The sequence below is a fragment of the Cloeon dipterum genome, chromosome 1 (assembly GCF_949628265.1).
Source record: "Cloeon dipterum chromosome 1, ieCloDipt1.1, whole genome shotgun sequence".
Lineage (NCBI taxonomy): Eukaryota > Metazoa > Arthropoda > Insecta > Ephemeroptera > Baetidae > Cloeon > Cloeon dipterum.
In genome coordinates, this window is record NC_088786.1 from 8157869 (window position 1) to 8177205 (window position 19337).

General features: G+C 35.2%; 1 protein-coding gene across 2 annotated transcripts in view; it reads left to right on the forward strand.

Annotated features, from left to right (window-relative positions):
- LOC135948076 (guanylate cyclase 32E) overlaps window positions 1–19337 on the forward strand; it is a 50575-nt gene that overhangs the window by 11673 nt on the left and 19565 nt on the right. For both annotated transcript variants that reach the window (XM_065497144.1, XM_065497145.1), the window contains exons 2-4: window positions 12734–12910; window positions 18226–18428; window positions 18567–18689. In XM_065497144.1, coding sequence (XP_065353216.1) covers window positions 12734–12910; window positions 18226–18428; window positions 18567–18689 — 503 coding nt within the window. The remainder of the gene's footprint in view (window positions 1–12733; window positions 12911–18225; window positions 18429–18566; window positions 18690–19337) is intronic.

A 19337-nucleotide genomic window follows, 5' to 3' on the forward strand; every position in this document is an offset into this window, starting at 1 on the left:
CATACTGTTCGCCTTTTCTGGCTTTGATAAATATTTTTATATTCATTTAATTCATAGTATGTGACAAAAGCAAGAATAAAAAAGTATAAGACAGAACTAACACAGAACTGTTTGAAAATGACAGTTAAGTTTAATAAGTTTTTAAAATCTAAAAAATAGGTTCAATTTTTCTTCGGAACTCAAAATGGCCTCATAATATTTTTAAAAAAATGCTTGTAGTTTAAAAACATAATCTGTTGAGTGGTTTCAAACAGCTCCAAACTGTATGATCCAATAGATCGGTCAAAACTTGCTTATCTTCTTAATTTTTTTATGACAAGCAATGTTGCAAAAAAACTCATATATATCTTGAAGAGTGACACAAGACGTAAATTTTTAACCGGAAGTGGTAACACGAAAAAAATGCGGGTTGCAGATTTAAATGAATCCCCTTGCTCAAGCGTCGCATTGAACTTGATTTACGGCGAGATCGCATATTGTGGCCGGCCATAAAAGCAGAGAAGTAACTCGAGTTCCTGTTTGAACGCCACCATAAATTATCCAAATGCGAGGAATTACGAGCAGTAAAAGCAGCGCCAGGTTTGCTTCACGCCCAGTGCAGAAATATGATAATTTTTATTTATCTTTGCAGTTGGCATTTTTAAGGCGAGAGTGAATCCGACTTTAAATAAACTGCGTCAGTTTCTCCGTGTTAGACAACCGAAAAAATGCGGAGAAAGGAGGGAAAACAAATGAGACTGTTGCCGTCGAGATAGTGCGCGCCTTAAATCTGCAACTTTACTGCTTGGCGAATTTATTTTGGTTTGCGTCGTAAATTAAGCGACGTAGCCGAGTTTTGGCCAACTAATTGAGTCGCTCGACCAGTTAATACGCGCGAAATTTATTGCCCCGCAGCTCGTGCGAGTTTATAAATGCCAAAATTTCAAGAAGCTGCGTGACACGCAACGGGATAAATGTGTGTGTTTTTGCTGCCTCCACACAGAAGATGCGCTGCTATACGTTTTTGCGTCGCTCCAGCATTCCTCCCCTGCTGGAAACTGGAAACCCCGGGAGAGCACTAAATTTTAATGCTTGATAGTTGTTTAAAAATTTTTAGAGAGGATTGCGAAATTTATACAGCTAAAATGGTTTCTGGGCTGTTGCATTCTTTCATAAATCATGAAATCACGTATAAATATCCAAGAAGAAATTAAATATGTCCATTATTTTCTCGCTGCATTTAACTTTAATTTTGAAATTATAAAATCCACCTCCTTATTTTCGATCTAGAAAAAATTTGAAATAACGACCGATAGAAATGAAGCGTACATATTGTTAAATTCACACAAAATTGAACAGGTATTAATTAAGAAGATTTCCCTCTAGGGAACTTAAAAAATAATATATGTATAGCATAGTTAGGTTTTCCTGAACATTGCTCTTCTTCCTGAATTGTCCAAACTGTTCGATCCATTTCATATGTCTTAAAAATAAATTAGAAATATGCAATTTTAAAATAAAAATTGCGGCTCTTTTCATCCATTTAATTTAAAAAAAAATCCTTAATAACTATATTGTACATATGTCTTTAAGTAAAATATTTTCTGCAGCATTAACTCCTCTTAACAAAAATTAGATATACAAAATGCTGTTTCATAAATTTCCGGAAAAAACTTGAAACCCCATTCTCTTTTCTTAAAAGAACTTCAGAAAGCCGTTTAAAAATGCTTCTTTATCTGAAACCAAAAATATGCTGACGAGATTATAAAGAAATTACCAATAATTATTATTAACAATGCACACATTTTATAAAAGGAATCAATTAAAAATGCTATCCACTAACTGAAAAATGGTTACACGTTTTTATAGTTTTCGTACAAGGCCCGTGATAATTTACTGGCACCTTTCTGTTGCGAATCAAGTGACAAATCGTTCTCAGCCTTGCTACCGCGGAGTGGTTCGCATTCGCACGCGTCAGCAGGACAGAAGAAAGTGTGTGAGGCGGCCAGAGGGAAACAGGTAGTCAAGTGCAGCATTGAGCGATATGAGGCCACTGCACACCAATTGATTAGATATCGCGCGCCGGCCTCGCTCTCCCGCGTGTGTCACTCACGCAAAACCACTGGAAAATAATAATTAAAACTTCGTCACTTTGTCACCGTACTTAACACTTTTGGTCAAATATTTTGTGCACACTGGAAAATGGTGATATTCGCACTGTGAAAATACACTTCGAAAAAAGGGCCATTAGTTTATTTTCTTTAATTTTCCTCCTGTATCATTTTTATCTTTTATTTATTGTAACTACGGTAACAAATTAGAATTTGAATTGAAAAAATTAGTATATTCTTCTATACCTCAAACAGGAAAGATATTTTTTTTTGTATCTAAACTTAACACTTTAATTAAAAAATATTTGCAATTTAAATTTTTTATTTAGCGGCGTTCTTGGCAAAGATTTAAGTAAGGTGTGATTTTATTTCACCTCATGATTTTAGCGTTAAAAATACTCTCAAAGGTTAAATTCAGATAAATCACTCGCAAACTTTGATTTTTGTTTTGATGAAATAAATAGTTTGGTGTTTTTAATTAGTCTAACACCTTTACCCAAAAGCTATTTTGAAGTCAGGAGCTGACTTCATATCTGATTCCAGAAAAATACACGGAAATTTATTTTTAAACAGGATACTATAATATTTTAATTAAATCAAATTAAATTAAATTAAAAAGCACGGGAAAAATCTAAATATATAACGGTTTTTATCGTTGAATTCGTTATAGCAAGTAATACAATTTACGATGGTTGTGACGTTGTGAGCTCTGCTCAAAAGTAAAAAACTGCAATTAATTAATTAAAAAGTATAGCAGATGGTTGGAATGAAACAGCCAGTCGTCTTGAATTCCTAACGCATGTTAATAAAAATAAGTGTTAAAAAAAAGAAGTGGCAGCCCTAATATATATATTTGGTTGATTCATCGGTGCCCTGAGACTATCCGCCGTTTATAACCTTTTTATTTGTTGAGTGATGCGCGCAGTGAATTTGGCATGTTCTTCTGCGGAGAGATTGGCTGCGCACAGTTTTTAGTCTACTGCGCGAGCGAGAAAGAACGAGAGACTCATATAAATCAAATGGGAAGGCTGTTGACGTGAATGGAGCGGCCGTAAATTTGTCGGCAACACTCCCGCGCACAGCTGGACTTTTGCTTTTTTAATTTTTTCCCCCCGCCTAGGTGTCCAGTCGAGTCCAGCAGGCGACTTTTTATTTATTATGCGGTGATATGTGCGCCCAGCGCTGGCTCGTTTTCTTCGAACTCTGCTCCTGCCCTTGATTTTATTTTTACTTTCTGCTTCATTGCCCAACAGATCATTTTGTTACTGGATATATTGCTGGTACCTAACGTGCGACATCATGTCTTAGATAGTTTCAATCGATAAATTTATCACAGTAGCTGTCTAAAAATTCAAGACAGTTGAGCGGAAAATATATGATCTAAATAGAGTTGTTGGCGTAATTAACTTAATACATATTGTAATTTTATTAGATTTATCATAGCTAATATTAATATATATATTCATCCGTATAAAGTTTTCAAAAAACCTTCAGTGTTGCCTATGACGGCCAGTATTTTTTAATGAAAAAATCCTTGTTTTCCATTAATTTGGTTGCAAAACGTTTCACACAAATAAATCAAACCTTTTAATATCAAGAAATATTTTGACTATCAGCACCTCATCTTAATTTGATTTCACAATATATTCAATTTTGAAATTAACAATTTGTGGCGTTGCGTGGGTTCCAATGGCTTAATATAGACCTAAACTTCTATAAAAGTTAATCCTAGCTATAATCTTAAAATTCCTTGATTCGTATACGTTTTAAGTCTATGAAACAGTTGTAAAACAGAATGTGCTGCTCTATTTATTAATAGATTTATGAATTTAAATTTTTAATGCTGAAAGAATTAACAGCAACAAATTTTTAAATAAATTTTGGCAAGAATAAACAACAATAAAAATAATTTTTACTCATCCCATTAATTGCAAGCATTTTGATTGTGCGTAGTTTGGATTTCAATAAATTCATTGATGTAATAAAATTGAAGCGACAACCAAAATATAAATTCGTTTATTTCATTCAATAATTAGTGTCAGCATCACTTGATATCAGTCACAACAACAGTTGTTTGACCTGGCAAGAATTTTATCAGTCACCATCAAGATAAAAAAAGCACAAAAAGAAAAATTAATCATTTTTAATTTGATTGTAAAAGTATTAACCCAGAACTGACTGTAATTTTACTCAACGGCACAATTTTTTCATTTTATTGTCCGTATTCAGTGGATTCATACGTAATTAATCATATAAATGTAAGAGATAATGTAATAAAACTCATTTCAGAAGCATGAAATTTTGGGGGTGGATTTCTTTTGGATGATGCACCTACATTGTCCTCTTCTTTAAGTGAAATTTTAAGAAATGGGCAAAATAGCTTTTCTACCTTTATATAATTCAAAGTAATTGCGTTCAAAAATGCTAAAAATGATAAGTCAAACCCACTTCCCTCTAGTTTTCCTTCCCTTCCTGACGGGTTTCCATTTAGTTAAACATTTTGAAACCAATTTTTATGTTCAAAGTTTCTAACTATAAAAAGTTTGAATCAAATAATAAGAGATCCAATTTACGCAAGCACCCGATTGTCGCGAGTAACGGTAAATATTTAGTCACAGTTCCGCCGGACGTGGCGGTCGGCTCGATCCTTTTGCACTTTGCCTTGCGAATAGCTTGCTCTATTGAGAAAGCAACAGCAGACGGTTGGGCAACACCTGCAGTGTGTGTTTTGCGCGCGCGAAAATCCAGCTGGCGGCAAAAAGTTGCCGTATAAAGTGTGTTGCGGCGAATTCAGTCGATAATAAGCGCGAGGCAGCCGGGCCGCGCTCTTTGCGGAGTTTGCGGGGTCAACGCCGGTCAACTCTCAAGTCTTGTGATAATTCTGATAATTAGATCAACATTGCGAACACTATAGTTGCGTCACTAGCCATAGCTAGCTAATGGGAAACGCCAGCTACAAAGATTGCAGCTAATGAAAAATCAGGCGACGCACTACAAAATCATGAATGGGTCCATGTGTGAAAGACAAAGTCTATATTGGTTTGAACTTCAACATCTACACTGGAAAACTGAAATGAAAATAAAGCTAGCACACTAGCAAAAAACAAAATTTAAAGGATTATGACTTGAACAAAAATGAAAGTAATATTAAAAATTTAAGTGACAGTAAATTATTGACACATGTCAGTTCTAATGTTAAAATTATTTACATATAACAAAAATTAAATTTTATACTAAAAAACGCAATTTGTTCACATTTTTAATTAAAAATTATGTGTAAATTATTTATATACATGCAATTATTATTATTTAATATGATTAATTACATAGTTTTATAAATGTTATTAAAATTATCAAAATAATTTCCTATGCCAATTAATACATATTTTCTCAAATATGTATTTTGGCTGCTTATATATTTCATATTAAGAGTAACATTTTAATGAATGAAATACCCAGTCTCTCTTTTCATTTTTTTTAAGAATCAGTGATAATGAGGATCAGGAGGATTATTTACCAAAGAGTGATCTATACTATTAAAAAAGTTTGTAATTGTCTTTAACAATTTAATCGGAGCAGGTTGCGTTGAACCTTTTGAAGAGCTTATTGAAAATTATCAATAAAAGCTTTTATTTATGATTAGCAAATTTAATGGAATTTAAAACGGGTGACCTTTGTCTTCACCTTTGATTTGCTTGAAATTGTAACACCAAATAAACATTAATAAAATTATTGTAATCAAAATTGGAATATAATAGTGTCTATGAAACTGTCGAAGCCCATCTGAGACGCTTTCCAAGTCTGATAAACTCCTTAAAAGAACTTGCAAGATGGTCATGTTGTCAATGGTTTGAAGATTTTTCAACAATTTTTAATTTTTAGGTGTTGTTTCATTCAATTTAAGCTATTTTTTAATCTTAAAAAATTCAAACCTATTATAAATAACTTATAAAATGGCTTCATACACATGGAAAAATGTCTAGAAAGAAGATTAAGATTTTCAGCCATAATCCTTGAGATGATAACACACTTGAGCACACAGTAATTCATGTTGGAGAGCTTAAATATGACTGTCCTGAATTCATGGTCGGAATTCGATCTTGAACTGTAATCTTATCAGATTATAACTATAAAGTATTATATTGTTTCATATGATAACTATTCAACAGTGATATGATATATATTGCATTTTTTTAGAAACAAATTTGCTAGGAAGATTTTACTACATTTGAAACATAAACGAACAAAAATTTACAGCAAAATTAGGTTTCTGATAAGTGATAGCATATTTCAGGAGAGCGAAAGATTAAGTGCGTTTTTGGCGTTGATATTTTCGTTGCTCTTTTTTCGGAGAGGACGAATGAGTCCTGCAGCGTTGCCTCCATTAACTGCATTTTTGTGCACCCCTGAAGCGCCACCAGCATGCATCCCCCTCGCCATTTACGCTCATTCTTTCACGCCACAACCCTCTTTCCTCATAATCGACCTTTCCTTTTGACATCGCGTTGCATTCCACAGCCATGTTTTCTATTTCCACCCGAAAAATACTTGGCCTTTCGATATATAATGTGCTCTAATCATTTTGCAATAATGTTATAAAATCGATTCAAATCTAGAAAATACTTGCAGAAATGAGTTTGACTGTGTGGCTACAAGAAGTATAAATTAATTAAATGTTTAATCAAACAAGCAAGCTGTTTTAGACTTATAAAAAAATCCTAGTAAACTGAAACCGGGAGAAAAAATCTAATTAAAATTAATAGATGGTTTTAACAATGTTAAACGGCTAAAATTGCATGTTCCGTGCTCATTTCATGGTCCTGCAATGATTGGAAGCTCAATAAATAATAGCCAACTGTCTAAATTTAACACTCCTTTTGCAATAAGATTTTTTCATTACAATTCTAATTAAAAACTGTACGCTTTATGCCAGTTTCGAGTTTGTCAGTTCATCTCTGTGAATGTTATGTTCGTATGTTAACGATATCTATTCTATTTCCACAGCCCCCATGCAACATTAAAAAAATATTCCTTTGTTTTATTTTAATGCACTCGATACTGCAGGTGCAATAAAAAAAACAGATCGAAATGGAGAATAATTGCACAAACGCGGGTGTAGTTTTCTCGACGGGTACTGCGATACTGCTGTGCCGCAGATTGTGATTGGAATCTGATCCAGCGGGGAGGTGTGATCTTGCAGTGAAAGCCCACTCACTCGGCGCAAAAAGCCGCAGAAGGAAAACGGTTGCGACTCAACCAGACCCGACCGCACGGACGCATCTCCCTAATTGGCCACCGACTTGTTTATCTCTCGCGACTCTCCGCATACACCTGATGCCTATATCCGCAACTTGATTAGCGAATTAGCGAGGTTTACACATTCAAACGCACGTTGCATATGTTTGGCAGCCTTGGCAGTTCGCTCACCCCTTTCGCCAATTTGCTGCCGATGCACTCGCAAGCCAAAGTGTAATTAGACCTGCGTCATTAGCGGCAAATTGCAACCCCTCGGCATCTTGAAAAGATTAGCAAGCGAGAAAGTGAGCTGTGAGAGAGCAGGGAAGATATTGCACGTCATTGTTCCACACGCAGGACATAAAATGTTTGTAGCTAAAAGCAGTACAGAATAATCTGTTAATTTTAGAATGTATACTTTTATGGGGTATTATCGCTGGTTTATGCAGTTTTATGACGCAATAAAAAAGGCATTAATCGGAGTTTCTGCCATTTTTATCATTTTTTAGAACATGCATGATGACTCTTTAAAGATGAGATGCTAAAATGTTGATTTTGGCCATTACTGCTCCCTGTAAATGGCTTGGTTTTCAAGGTTTTAGAAGATTTTCTTTAGAAAACTATCTCATCAATAAAAAATATGTGTGAATTTGGCAAAATAATTTGTAAAAATCATCTATATTGGCTAGCAAACCGTTAAACACTATTAAACGTGTATAAAAATTAACTAATTACAAAATTAATAATATTTTAGTAATAAAATGCGTAGTATTTATTATATATTTATTTAAAGAAACACCAATGGTGTACAACAGACATAGACATGCATAAATATTACAGTACACTAGCACGCATGAGAGTCAATGGGATCTTCTTGCATTCCAAAAAGTGGTAGAACTTCACATATTTATCACAGTATACACATTTGCAATCGAAACCGCCCTTACAATGATATTTCTTGTTAGTACAGTAAACATAATGATAATCGTGACAGGCGTGCCTGGTGAAAACATGTCTATTTAGAAAACAGGCATTTTTCCAGCCCGGATCGCCCATTGCAGGGTTGCCATAGAAATCCCCATCGATCTGGGAGAGCTTGAAAAGTCTATTAATAATAAAGTTATTGTAAGCAGCAGTTTCTGAAAGTGAGAATTTCTTAAGAAGATCATCAACAAAAAAGTCAGTGTCAGCAAGCTCATATGCTAGTCTAGATTTCATAAATTTTGACAGTGCTAAGGCTTTTTTGAGAAAACGAGATTTTGCAGATTCTAACTTATTTAAGTCTGTTAAGGTAAGATATGGCCAGATTGCCTGTATGCCGTAACTAGCGATTGGTGCTATGGCTAAATTAAAAAGCTTTAATGCTGTACTGACAGATGATTTGGAGAGAGATTTTAATTTTGATGTAGCGAAAATAGCGGCTCTTACTTTCCTATCCACATGTTTAGAGAAGGAGAGACCTGAGGATTGAAATGTGACACTCAAATATGTAAACTCTGTAACAAAATCATTTTTTTCATCATTTAGTATTTATTGAAAAGGTTTTTTGACATACGTATATGTAATATTTATAATCTTACATTTAAATTTAACCGTATATTTTTATATTAATTGTTTTGTTTCGTCATATGTTTTAATTGTTAAATCAATTTCATTAATTTTTTGTAAAATTAAATAAATATACAAAACTAGTGATTATAATGTGGACTGAAGAGATAGATGATCACATACTTAACAATTGCGCTTACTTGGTAACTCACAACATAATATTTTAATTAAAATAGCATTGACAAATAACTAGAACCATTTTAAGACAACTCTGTATTTCGTCTTCTATATATACTCTCTCGATTTGAGTAAATTACGCCACGCAGGCCAAGATGTTGTGGGCTCTGGAGTAAAACCTTGAGCTGCTCAATCGACTCTGCGACACAAATTGATTTAATTGAATTAACTCTCAGCGCTGGCAGGGCTGCGTGGGAATTCCAAGAAACGTGAAATCACAGCAGGCACGCCACGCCACACGGTGCATGCAAATAAATTTATTCACGAGAAAGATTAAGAATAGTAACAAGTGGCATCTGTAAAGCGTCGTCGCTTGTCGCCCCTGCTGGCAACCACGCCGCGACTCGAAAGTGAGAGTCACTTGCACGGCCGCGGCGGCGGCCTCTAATGAATGTCACACTGCGAGAGAGAGAGAGAGAGAGAGAGAGAGAGAGAGAGAGAGAGAGAGAGAGAGAGAGAGAGCCCTTTTGGCACGCTTCTGTCGCGGGGTCGAGTCAGCTGGACTCCCACGCGCGCCGCTTTGCCCGCCAAAACGAGGCGATTATTTTCGGAGTCGCTGGCTCGCGGACACTTTGACGTGAATGAGAGACCGCGGAGATGGACACGTTGTTAAAATGCTCTCGCTGCCACCTGGGTCAACAAACTGAGTTAGGGAAGAGGAAAGTGCGTTTAGTTTCGCAAAGCGGCACTCTAAACCGAGTTCAAAGCACGACAAATTTCTGAGCAATTGGCCATGTGCGGCTAACTGCTGACTTTTTTGGTAGTAAATCTTTCTGCTGATGAGAGTTCACATTTTCTCTCATCGCTCAGCAGAGCTCTAATATTGACGAATTATTGTTAAATACCTTGGAAATAGCTAAGTCAGCATTTTTTTTAAATTTGAAATATGACTGTAAGGTACGAGAATGTGGCATTTTATTTCTAAAAACGCAGTAAGTAAATTCGCGCTGAACTAAGCATTTCGTTAATTTTAATTACAAAAAATTTCCTAAGCGTGTGCATCCGTATCTTTAACTATTGAAAAACAAAATAGAGAAATTTGAAATACAAAATATGTCAGTCCTATTTTCAAAAATTGAACGGTGAAGATGAAATAAAATTTCAATTTTACTTTTCGACGACGCAACGAGGACTGTTTTGCTTCAACAAAATTCTTCAGAAAATCAATGTTTGTATTCTATCTAGCCATTCAACTTTGTTTACGTTGCATAAAACACTTACCAAAAAATCTCAATTTATGTTTTTATGAAAACCAAAATTTTATTTTTAAAATTTTAATTTAAGTCATAGTGTTAAAATAATAACTTAATTGATTCGAATTTTTCGATACATTTTCCTTACATTAAATTCAAAATGATATTTGATTTTTTTACATTTTTAAATTAATACCTCAAAACGATACCAAGAGACACAGTTAAAAATTAATTATTACATTTAACGGTTAGTTATTAATATTAAAGTATATATTAAGCATTCGAAATATAAAGAACACTATGAACACATTAAAAAATGATTAAAATAATATGAAAATTTAAAGTAAATATTTTCAACCGGCTATATGTATATTGTGCTCCGATTATTTCAGGTCCCAAATGGTCCATCCTGAATTTAAGGATGGTTTTCTATTAGCAGAATATGGAAACGAAAAAAATAAATAATAACTTTTCATGCAGATCTCGGATCAGCAGTAATTTACCTCCAACACTAAAATCATATAGCAAAATATTTGCTGCAGAGGATTATGAATCAGCGACGAGCGTTGAAAACGTCCAACTGTACTCTTTTGCTGAAAAATAATCGAAAAGAGGAAACGAGTGAGGTAGTGTTTCGCCTTAGGGAGGGTCTTTTGAGGGAAGTGATGATCAAGAAAATATATAAGACACTTTCTATAACTAGATAAAAATGCCATATTAACAAAAGCAACTCTTTTCCGCAGGGAATAACTGTAAAAATCAGGTTAAAACTAAGAAATAGCCTCAGATGTATCTTGATTAGATCAAATATAATTAATGTTATTTTCTAGGTTAACAAGACTGTAACAGTTTATGGTGTAAACATCACCATTTTCCAAGTACTTTTTTTCTTTTCATAATTTCACTAATAGCTTTATCCATCCTGAATTACAACCAGCAGAGCTGAGCCATTCAATAATTTAATTAATTTAGTTAAAATTATTCATAGAAGAGCCACCGCCACCTATCAAAGTCATCATCTTGGATGGTGGGGCTGGAGGGCAAAATTAAATTATGTCTGAGCACGCTCTCGCCCCGGCAGCAGCTAATTTCCATTCAGCGGTGGTGCGCGGCGCGCAATAAGTCGGTGGCGAGCGATTGAAGGGAAAAGAGACGAGCCGCAGCCGAGCCGCAGCCGTGTGATAAATTGGAAATTTCATCTTTTGACGTGAATTTAGTGAGGCTGCTCTCTCGTCTGGCACGTTTTCCGTCGTCTCGGTGCAGCGCGGGCAAAGATAAACATCGTCGCTCTGCTCGCATATATTGTGTGCATATTATAGAGTAAGAAACCGCGCGGTGGTCGTCAAATCTGCGCCGGCGACGTGATTTACGACTTGCCGCGTGAATTAATAAGCTGCTCTCGCATGGTAATTGGAGTGCGCGCGCGTGTCTCTTCGCTAATGTGCTCGAATACGCGCCGCTTCCTTTCCTTCAAGGCTACTCTCGGTGTCGATTCGCAGCTTAATACACTTAGCTTTTAATACACTCTCGCTTTCAATCTGATTGCTTTAGAGCTTTGGTTTTTACTTTGTTTGTTGTGCAATTTTTGACTTCAAAATGTTGCCATAATCGAAGTATTTACATTTTTTTTGTTCTTAAAAAGAGCGATATAAAGATTTTAGAAAACGGCTCTAATTTCGTCATAGATTCAATCGTTACAATAAAGCTAAAATTAATAACTCAGTTATCAAAGAAAACGACTATAGGGATGTGAGTTTCCGATGGTCTAATATTTCTTCTCAGCTTCCATCATATTAAGTAATACCTATGTCCTACGACTGACGAAGCTAACAGCTATTGAATATGTGGTTTAAAGCTTTGGTGTTGTATTTATGAAGTACATATTGCACCCGCGTTGGACCGGAAAACAAATTGCCAATTAAAGCTGAAAGATTGTGCTTCGTAAAACTATGCCTAAAACGTAAATCATTTCAAAAGAAGAATATGTATAATGCATTCGACATTTTTGCCCTTCAGGCAACCGTGCAAAACTAGTACATTAAAAAAATAAATCACTCTGCTATTTTAATTTGGAAAAGCTGAATGTCATTTCAGAAATGAAATTCTTCGCTCTTAAATATGCAAAGAAATAAACTGACAAATTTGATTCATCAAATTTTCATTATTCAAAGAATGCGAGGCAAATTTATTCCATCTCTAAAGCCTAAAATAAAAACAAATTAAAACTTCAAGTGCTGTTTAACCGTGACTGAAGGTTGGTATAAGTCGATTAATCACCTTGAGTGATTAGTAGTAATAATTAAACCTCTGCTCTCGCTCTCGAAAGAGCTTTTGCTGCGTGCCGTAAAATCAAGATTATTTTCATAACGGCTAACGGCCGAGTGACAGTCTGCATTCAGCTGACTGATTCGCGTTTGATTTATGTTGCAGGCCTGGTGAATGGAGGAGCGGGGCAGCAGGGGGCCGGGGGGCGGCAGGTGTACACGCTGGGCTACATCACGGGGTCACGGCGCCGCCCCTGGGACAAGGAGTACCCCCGCCCAGGACTGCAGATCTCCGGCGCCATCAGCCTCGCGCTCGCCGAGCTTAACGCCCCAGCTAATCCAGGTATGTCGCGTCGCTTCAGCCCATTATTATTCCTTCACTGTGCCAAAAATTTGGTTCGGAAATTATATTTAAAAGATGGGAGAGAATAGTCTATTCACTGTCACACCATGAATGATCACATCAATTTCTTAGTGTCATACTTACTATTTTAATGCAACTTTTATATAATTTTTAAGTATGAAAAACTCCTAACGTTAATGTTAATTTGTCAATGAAATCGAATGCTGTTTCCTTGGTGTACAGAGAGCCGTTCATTTTTCCGCTCAACTAGTTTCGACTACTGGTTTCAGCCTTAATTCTTGGGAGAAATACGAAAAATGAACAGTATTTTTCATAATATTAAAAACATTGCAGTATATTTTAAAAAGGCGCTGGGCTTTGATAAACGAATGCGTTCGAGATTGGTTTATGAACTTGTACAGACCGACCTATTCGTAAATGAGCTCTCACTTGTTCCGAAGCTTTTGTCAAGTTTGTAAGTAATATGAATATTAAAAATCAAAATATTGATCCAAAATTATAGAATACTCTCCCGCAATGTTAAATACTGATTGGAAGAAAACGAATTGTAAGGATCGTTCCATGTTAACCAGATATTCTTTTCATGGGTATCATTTTCTTATTTGCACAAATTCTTGTTTTCACCTGGATGTTACTGAGAAATGTAAATGTTAGTTATTGTAATGCTGATCTGTATAGTATGTTCTTGACTGTCCTCTAAAACCTTTGACTTTAACCAAAGCAGCCTCATATATGCTGGAAATAGTTGTACGCCGTTGGCTTTTAATAAATATTTTATTCTCAATTTAATATATTTTTTATAACTTTTATTTATTTTTCTTTTCATTGGTTTTTAACGAAAGTTAAAATTAATTGTAATAATTTTACTTAAACAATATTAATTGTTATTTAGTACATTTATTTAAAAATTTATGCTATTTTTTCAAAATATATTCAATGTTTTCTTAAAATTATTATACTTAGAACATGTTATTCTAAATAAATATACATTTTTCTCGATTTCACAATCGTATTATTATCTGCAATAAAGAAAATGAAATCTTCGTCTGGTCTGATAAATTCGTTTGACATTTACTTGCCCGTTATTGTTACAATATAACACTTCAAAATGGAAATGTTATTATGATCAATAAAATATGAAAATTTATAAAAAAAAAAAACAGCGTCCCTATTGATGAACTTCAAACAATAAGCTTAATGGCCAAATCCGACTAAATTGGCAGGATGTGGATACAAAATCAACAATATACTCAGAAATCTATATTTTCGTCAAAGCCTTATATATATTTACTCAGGAACCAATTCCATCCTGAGAATTGTGAGCTTCACCCTGGTTTATTTTTTGTCCTCGGGAGGTTACCACATCTTGAAATACGCCAAATGAATGAAGAGCCGGAACCTAACGCTCATTTTAATTTTTACCATAAATTTTCCTCAAACTAATTCTACCTGTCGTAAAGAGGAAAAACTGGTCTCTTTTTCTTATGAAATATTTTTAATCCAAAAAGTAAAACTTTACTTATTCCTAAAATATAAATAAGGGTTGTGTATTTTAAACAGTTTTTTTTCGAGATATTTTGACTGTTTTTTTGTGCATTAAACGGTTTCTGAGCCGATTGAGACGGTTTTTTCAGCCCAACCAAGACGACTTCAACTTTTCCACGTTTCAAAGATCATGGTGTTTTGATTGAAAAATAAACTTCCAATGATTACCTGACACAGGAATTATATGTCTAAATTAAATTAATAAAAACACATGATTTAATAAACTTTTAAATATCGACTTTCATCCCAGGCTGTGTTTATGTTTTTTCTCTGGAATTTAAATTGGTTCTTAAAAGACAAAATTTCTGACGCTCCATTGGTTTTTCTCTGTCCTTGAAAGGTTTCAAAACACTTAAATGAAGCATAATAATAAAACTGGAAAGAAAAAAATGCACGTCCCAGTGCAATTTTCATTTCAAATACCAAAAATCACTAATACTGTCATTTTCTTCCCTTTTGAACGACGATTTTAGCCAAAATATTTCCGGTCCAAACAACTGACTTAAAATTAACAAAATATTTCCAGCCCAATTGCCTAAAGACTAAAAAATAAGGAGCTACAGCGTTCACATCCTTTCTGTAAACCTAAAATTTTAGTCTTCAGTTCAGTTTATAAATTATGTTCTTGAAGAAATGAACACAGAAGAGCAACACTGAAGAATGTAATCCTAACGAAAAGACGAGTTGGTTACTTGCGGTTGTTCCAATTCGAACAGCAAGCAAAAAGGAACGACCTCGATTATTTACCTTTTCAGATCGTAAAATTCTTGTTTATTTATTCAGCGTGGTTACTGCGAGAACGACAGAAAAAAAACGCAATACTTAATGGCGAGCGATTCTCTTGTTTTCAACTATAGCTGGTGCTATGTATTTTACGACCGATGTGATGTGCAATCGTAAAATAGAAAATTTTTCACTCGCGCTGCTGGCTCGGATACAAAAACAATCGCGCACGCTGCACTTTATTTCTTTTCTAAGCTGTCGGCCGCTGTCTAACAGAATTTAGCAAAAGCAATTGCAGTCGGATCGAGCACTTTTTCACTCGCTTCCGTATTTGTTTCCACTTGCAGAGATAGAAGAGAGTTGATAAAAGCGGCAGATAAGACCAGTAGACAGACCGGCAGACAGCGTCTCTCGTGTCTCCTTGCTAGAACACGCAGCGTGCAACAAGAAGAGACAGAAAGCTGGCCCATTTTGTCCTCACAGACAATGCATTTTCTTATCTGAATTGTAAAAAACTTCACTGTGTGTGTGGAACTATAGATTCAGATCCTTTTAATTTTAATCTGAAACCGTGGACGTTCAATCAGTTAAAGAACGATATTTCGAATAGCGAGCTTGGTAAAAAAATGAATTTTAAAATGTTTCTTTCAATCCTCCCGCTTAAATTAATTTAATTTTTGTATTATTGATACTGCAAAGCCCTGGCTAATCCTTGTTGCCAACGCATAAACTAGCCCCGATAGATTTATTCAAAGCAAAAATAGGCCTAAGTATCAAGGTATTTTTTTTTTTAATTAAATCACTGCAAATAAGTAGCATGTTTTTAAATGGTGAGGGGATTGTCTCCCTACTTGAAATCTTGTTTTATTTCTCAAAAATTGTTAAGATCTTGACGAAATCAGAGCGAAATCTGCCAGGAAAATATGGTCAAACGTTGTGAATTTTAAGGAAAATGGCAAAATTTTAATTTTAATTGCGTAGCATGGACCCTCTGTTGGTTGTTGTTTTTTGTTACGACAATTGTCAAAAAAGAAACAAATTTTTTTATGTGGCCAACAATTCTAATCACTTATTTCAATAGTTGCTCTATATATCAGTCCACTTAAATCAAGTAATGCAGCAGCTAATCTATTTAATGTTTGTATTTGTAAAAACATTTTAACTTAAAAACCAACTCTTCAGCTTTTGCTTTAATTTTAGATAGCCTAAGAGCGAATTGCCATACTTTTTAGGAAAGCAGCATTCAAAATTCAATATTTTTTCTCTCCGTTTTGACATACTTCTCTTTATAGACGCGAAAAAGCAGCGAAGAATGCTTCCTTTGACTCGTCGCCGCACTCTGCACAGTTTGTTTAACTTTACTGCGAGAGTGTTTTGCAATTTCCGATTTCACGAGGTCTTTCTTTCTTTATTTCCTTTTCTTTGAAACTCCGACTCTGCGCTGATGCGCATGCACCCTTTGCCTCCACGCACACACACACACATTAAAGCAGCACGCGGCAGTCAATTGCGAAAGGGCACTAAACCCTGCCTGCCTTCCCGCCTGCCTCTTTGCATTCGACAGCAGAAAGGGATATGTATGCAAGCCGCTGCACCTTTGCCCTGATTGCGTCATCTCGCCCCTAATGCACCACGCTAAGCGAGCCTTTATTAAAAGCCACGCGGCTGTTTGCTCGCTATGGCAGGAAAGCAACGTGCACCTTTCCCAACTGTTCCCTTTCCAACCCAGATCAGTTTCCATAATATATGAGAAAAGCAGCCGCGCACCGCCTGCATGCAACGCCTTAGCAAATCTTTCCGTTTTCAATTATATGCCTGCGCAAAATTTATTCAACAAATAGAATGGACGTCTTTTTTTGTTTGAGAACTTGTTAGGTCATTTTTTACCTCTATAATTGACAGAAAAAATGGAACACAGTTGCATTTAAAACATATTTTCCAAAGTTGAAGCACTCATTTCTCATGTTAGAAATACAACTGTATGAAAAAATACTATTTTCTAAGTTTTGTAGTATTAATACCCTCCATAAGTGCCCGTTAGTGTATGGTTGTCAACAATTCCACAATATAAAATTAAAATAGCAACCTATATCTTTAGGTTATTTAACATTAAAGGTGCTAATAACTTTTGTTTAAAAATAACTAACATTATTTAAGTAAAATTAATACTTTTAAAAGATAGTTAATTAATTTTATTAAATAAAAATTATAATTATTTTAATAGTTTATTTAAAAATATTTTTTGCATATAATAATCAGTAAATTTGTGCTATTTATTAATTTTCAATACTTTTAATATTTTACTGCTTTGAAAATATATTTTATATTTAATCTTGTCCTCGTCGATCGTCATTTAGTAAACAAACACTTTGTATTCCTTGTTGTAATTTGTCTACATCTTGAATTGCAGAAATTACTATTGAGTGATACCGATTTTTGCTTTATTCTATACCAATATGAAGAGAAAGGGTACAATGCTAGCAGATGGAAAAGTCTTGATTGAAATAAGAATAATTTGGACGGTTACCAAATTAAGAAAACACCATGTATGTCAGGAGTATGTGGAAAAACTATAATTGGACCTGAAAATTTGTTTTAAACTCCTCTTTTGAAATAAAATACTCTCAAGAATTTCGAATGAAGCTAAATTTGACCTAGAGTAACGTTCGAATATTCCGAGAGATTTGGTTTCAATGTTTGCATGCAAATCAACAAGTGAGATTCATTCCCCTTTAGAATATTGTGTTGTTGTTTTTGAATAATTTATGAAATTCCCGCACATCTCGCCCACAGATTTGATAGAGGAATTCAATTCAAACCGTTTAATTTTCACGAAGTGTTAGCGTTTAATTAGTGTTAAATTCCAGATGAAAAAAATAAAAGAACACCTGAACATGCAAAAATTGAACACATTTTCCCTTCAAAACTGACTTTTGATTTATTTCTGTTCAAGAATATCCTTAGTTTTGTTTAAAGCCAATAAGAAATGAATGGACAATAAGTGATAAAAATTATTTTGATTTCAGGGGTTGACCAGGGCGGCTCGATGTGGCGGCGGGGCATCCATCTGGAGATGCTGGTGGCGGAGACGTACGGGGAAGAGCAGACGAGCATCCTGCGGACGGCGGCCTTGTGGTCGCGCAACGTCACCGCCTTCATCGGCCCCCAGGAGAGCTGTCTGCACGAGGCCAGGATGGCCGCCGCTTTCAACCTGCCCATGATCTCCTACGTGAGTCTTTGACCACTTTAATATTTCAGTTTTTTATCGGTTTCCCTTTTTCGAGATGAGAAATGTGTCTCAAATCAGTACAGAACGTTTAGATTTTCAACTTTGCTACTTAAATCAATTAGATTTTTAAAATTTCAGTTTTGCACGGACCAGCAGACGTCAAACAAGCGTCTCTTCCCGACCTTCGCGCGCACCAGGCCACCGGACACGCACATCTCCAAGTCGGTGGTGGCAGTGCTGAAAGCCTTCAACTGGACCACGGTGAGAGCAATTCATTTGTTCCTCTTTAACAGCATCCATTTTTCACCAGTGGCAAATCGAGAAAATTGCTTTCCGCTACAATTATTTCTTCCAGCCGCTGCCCAAATTGATTTTATCGATTGTTTAGCTCTGGCAGAGCGGAAAGCAGAAATTTAGATTCGTGTCTACAAGTGCGTTTGGTCAAAATGAAATCTTTCTCGGAGTAGCCGGCTGGACTGCGTCCTCTCCCGCCGCAAGGAAAGGTGGAAATTGAGTTAAGGGCTGCCAGGGGGTTAATTAACAGCGGGCGCGCCGGTTGATCATGCTCCATTCATTAGATAGATACAACGCAATTCCCAGACAAATTGCTTTCCCTGCTCTTCCTTTCCCACTCCAAGGAAAGTGCACAATTTGCGCGTCTTTTCTTAACACGATTCTCTTTGGGGTATGTTGGAGCGTGAGAAAGTAACAAATATTTCCTTTCAAACGACTGCCACGTGTGCAAATAAAAACAAATTTTATTAATTTTTGTTATTTTCTTGAACCAAAACCTTAAAAGTCTGTTTTGTTTATTTTAATTTCAAAATAATCACTTAAATTGTTTTATTAATTTTATTTTTGAACATTTGTTTAAGCTCTGGTTGCTCTTGATTAAAAATACTTATATAA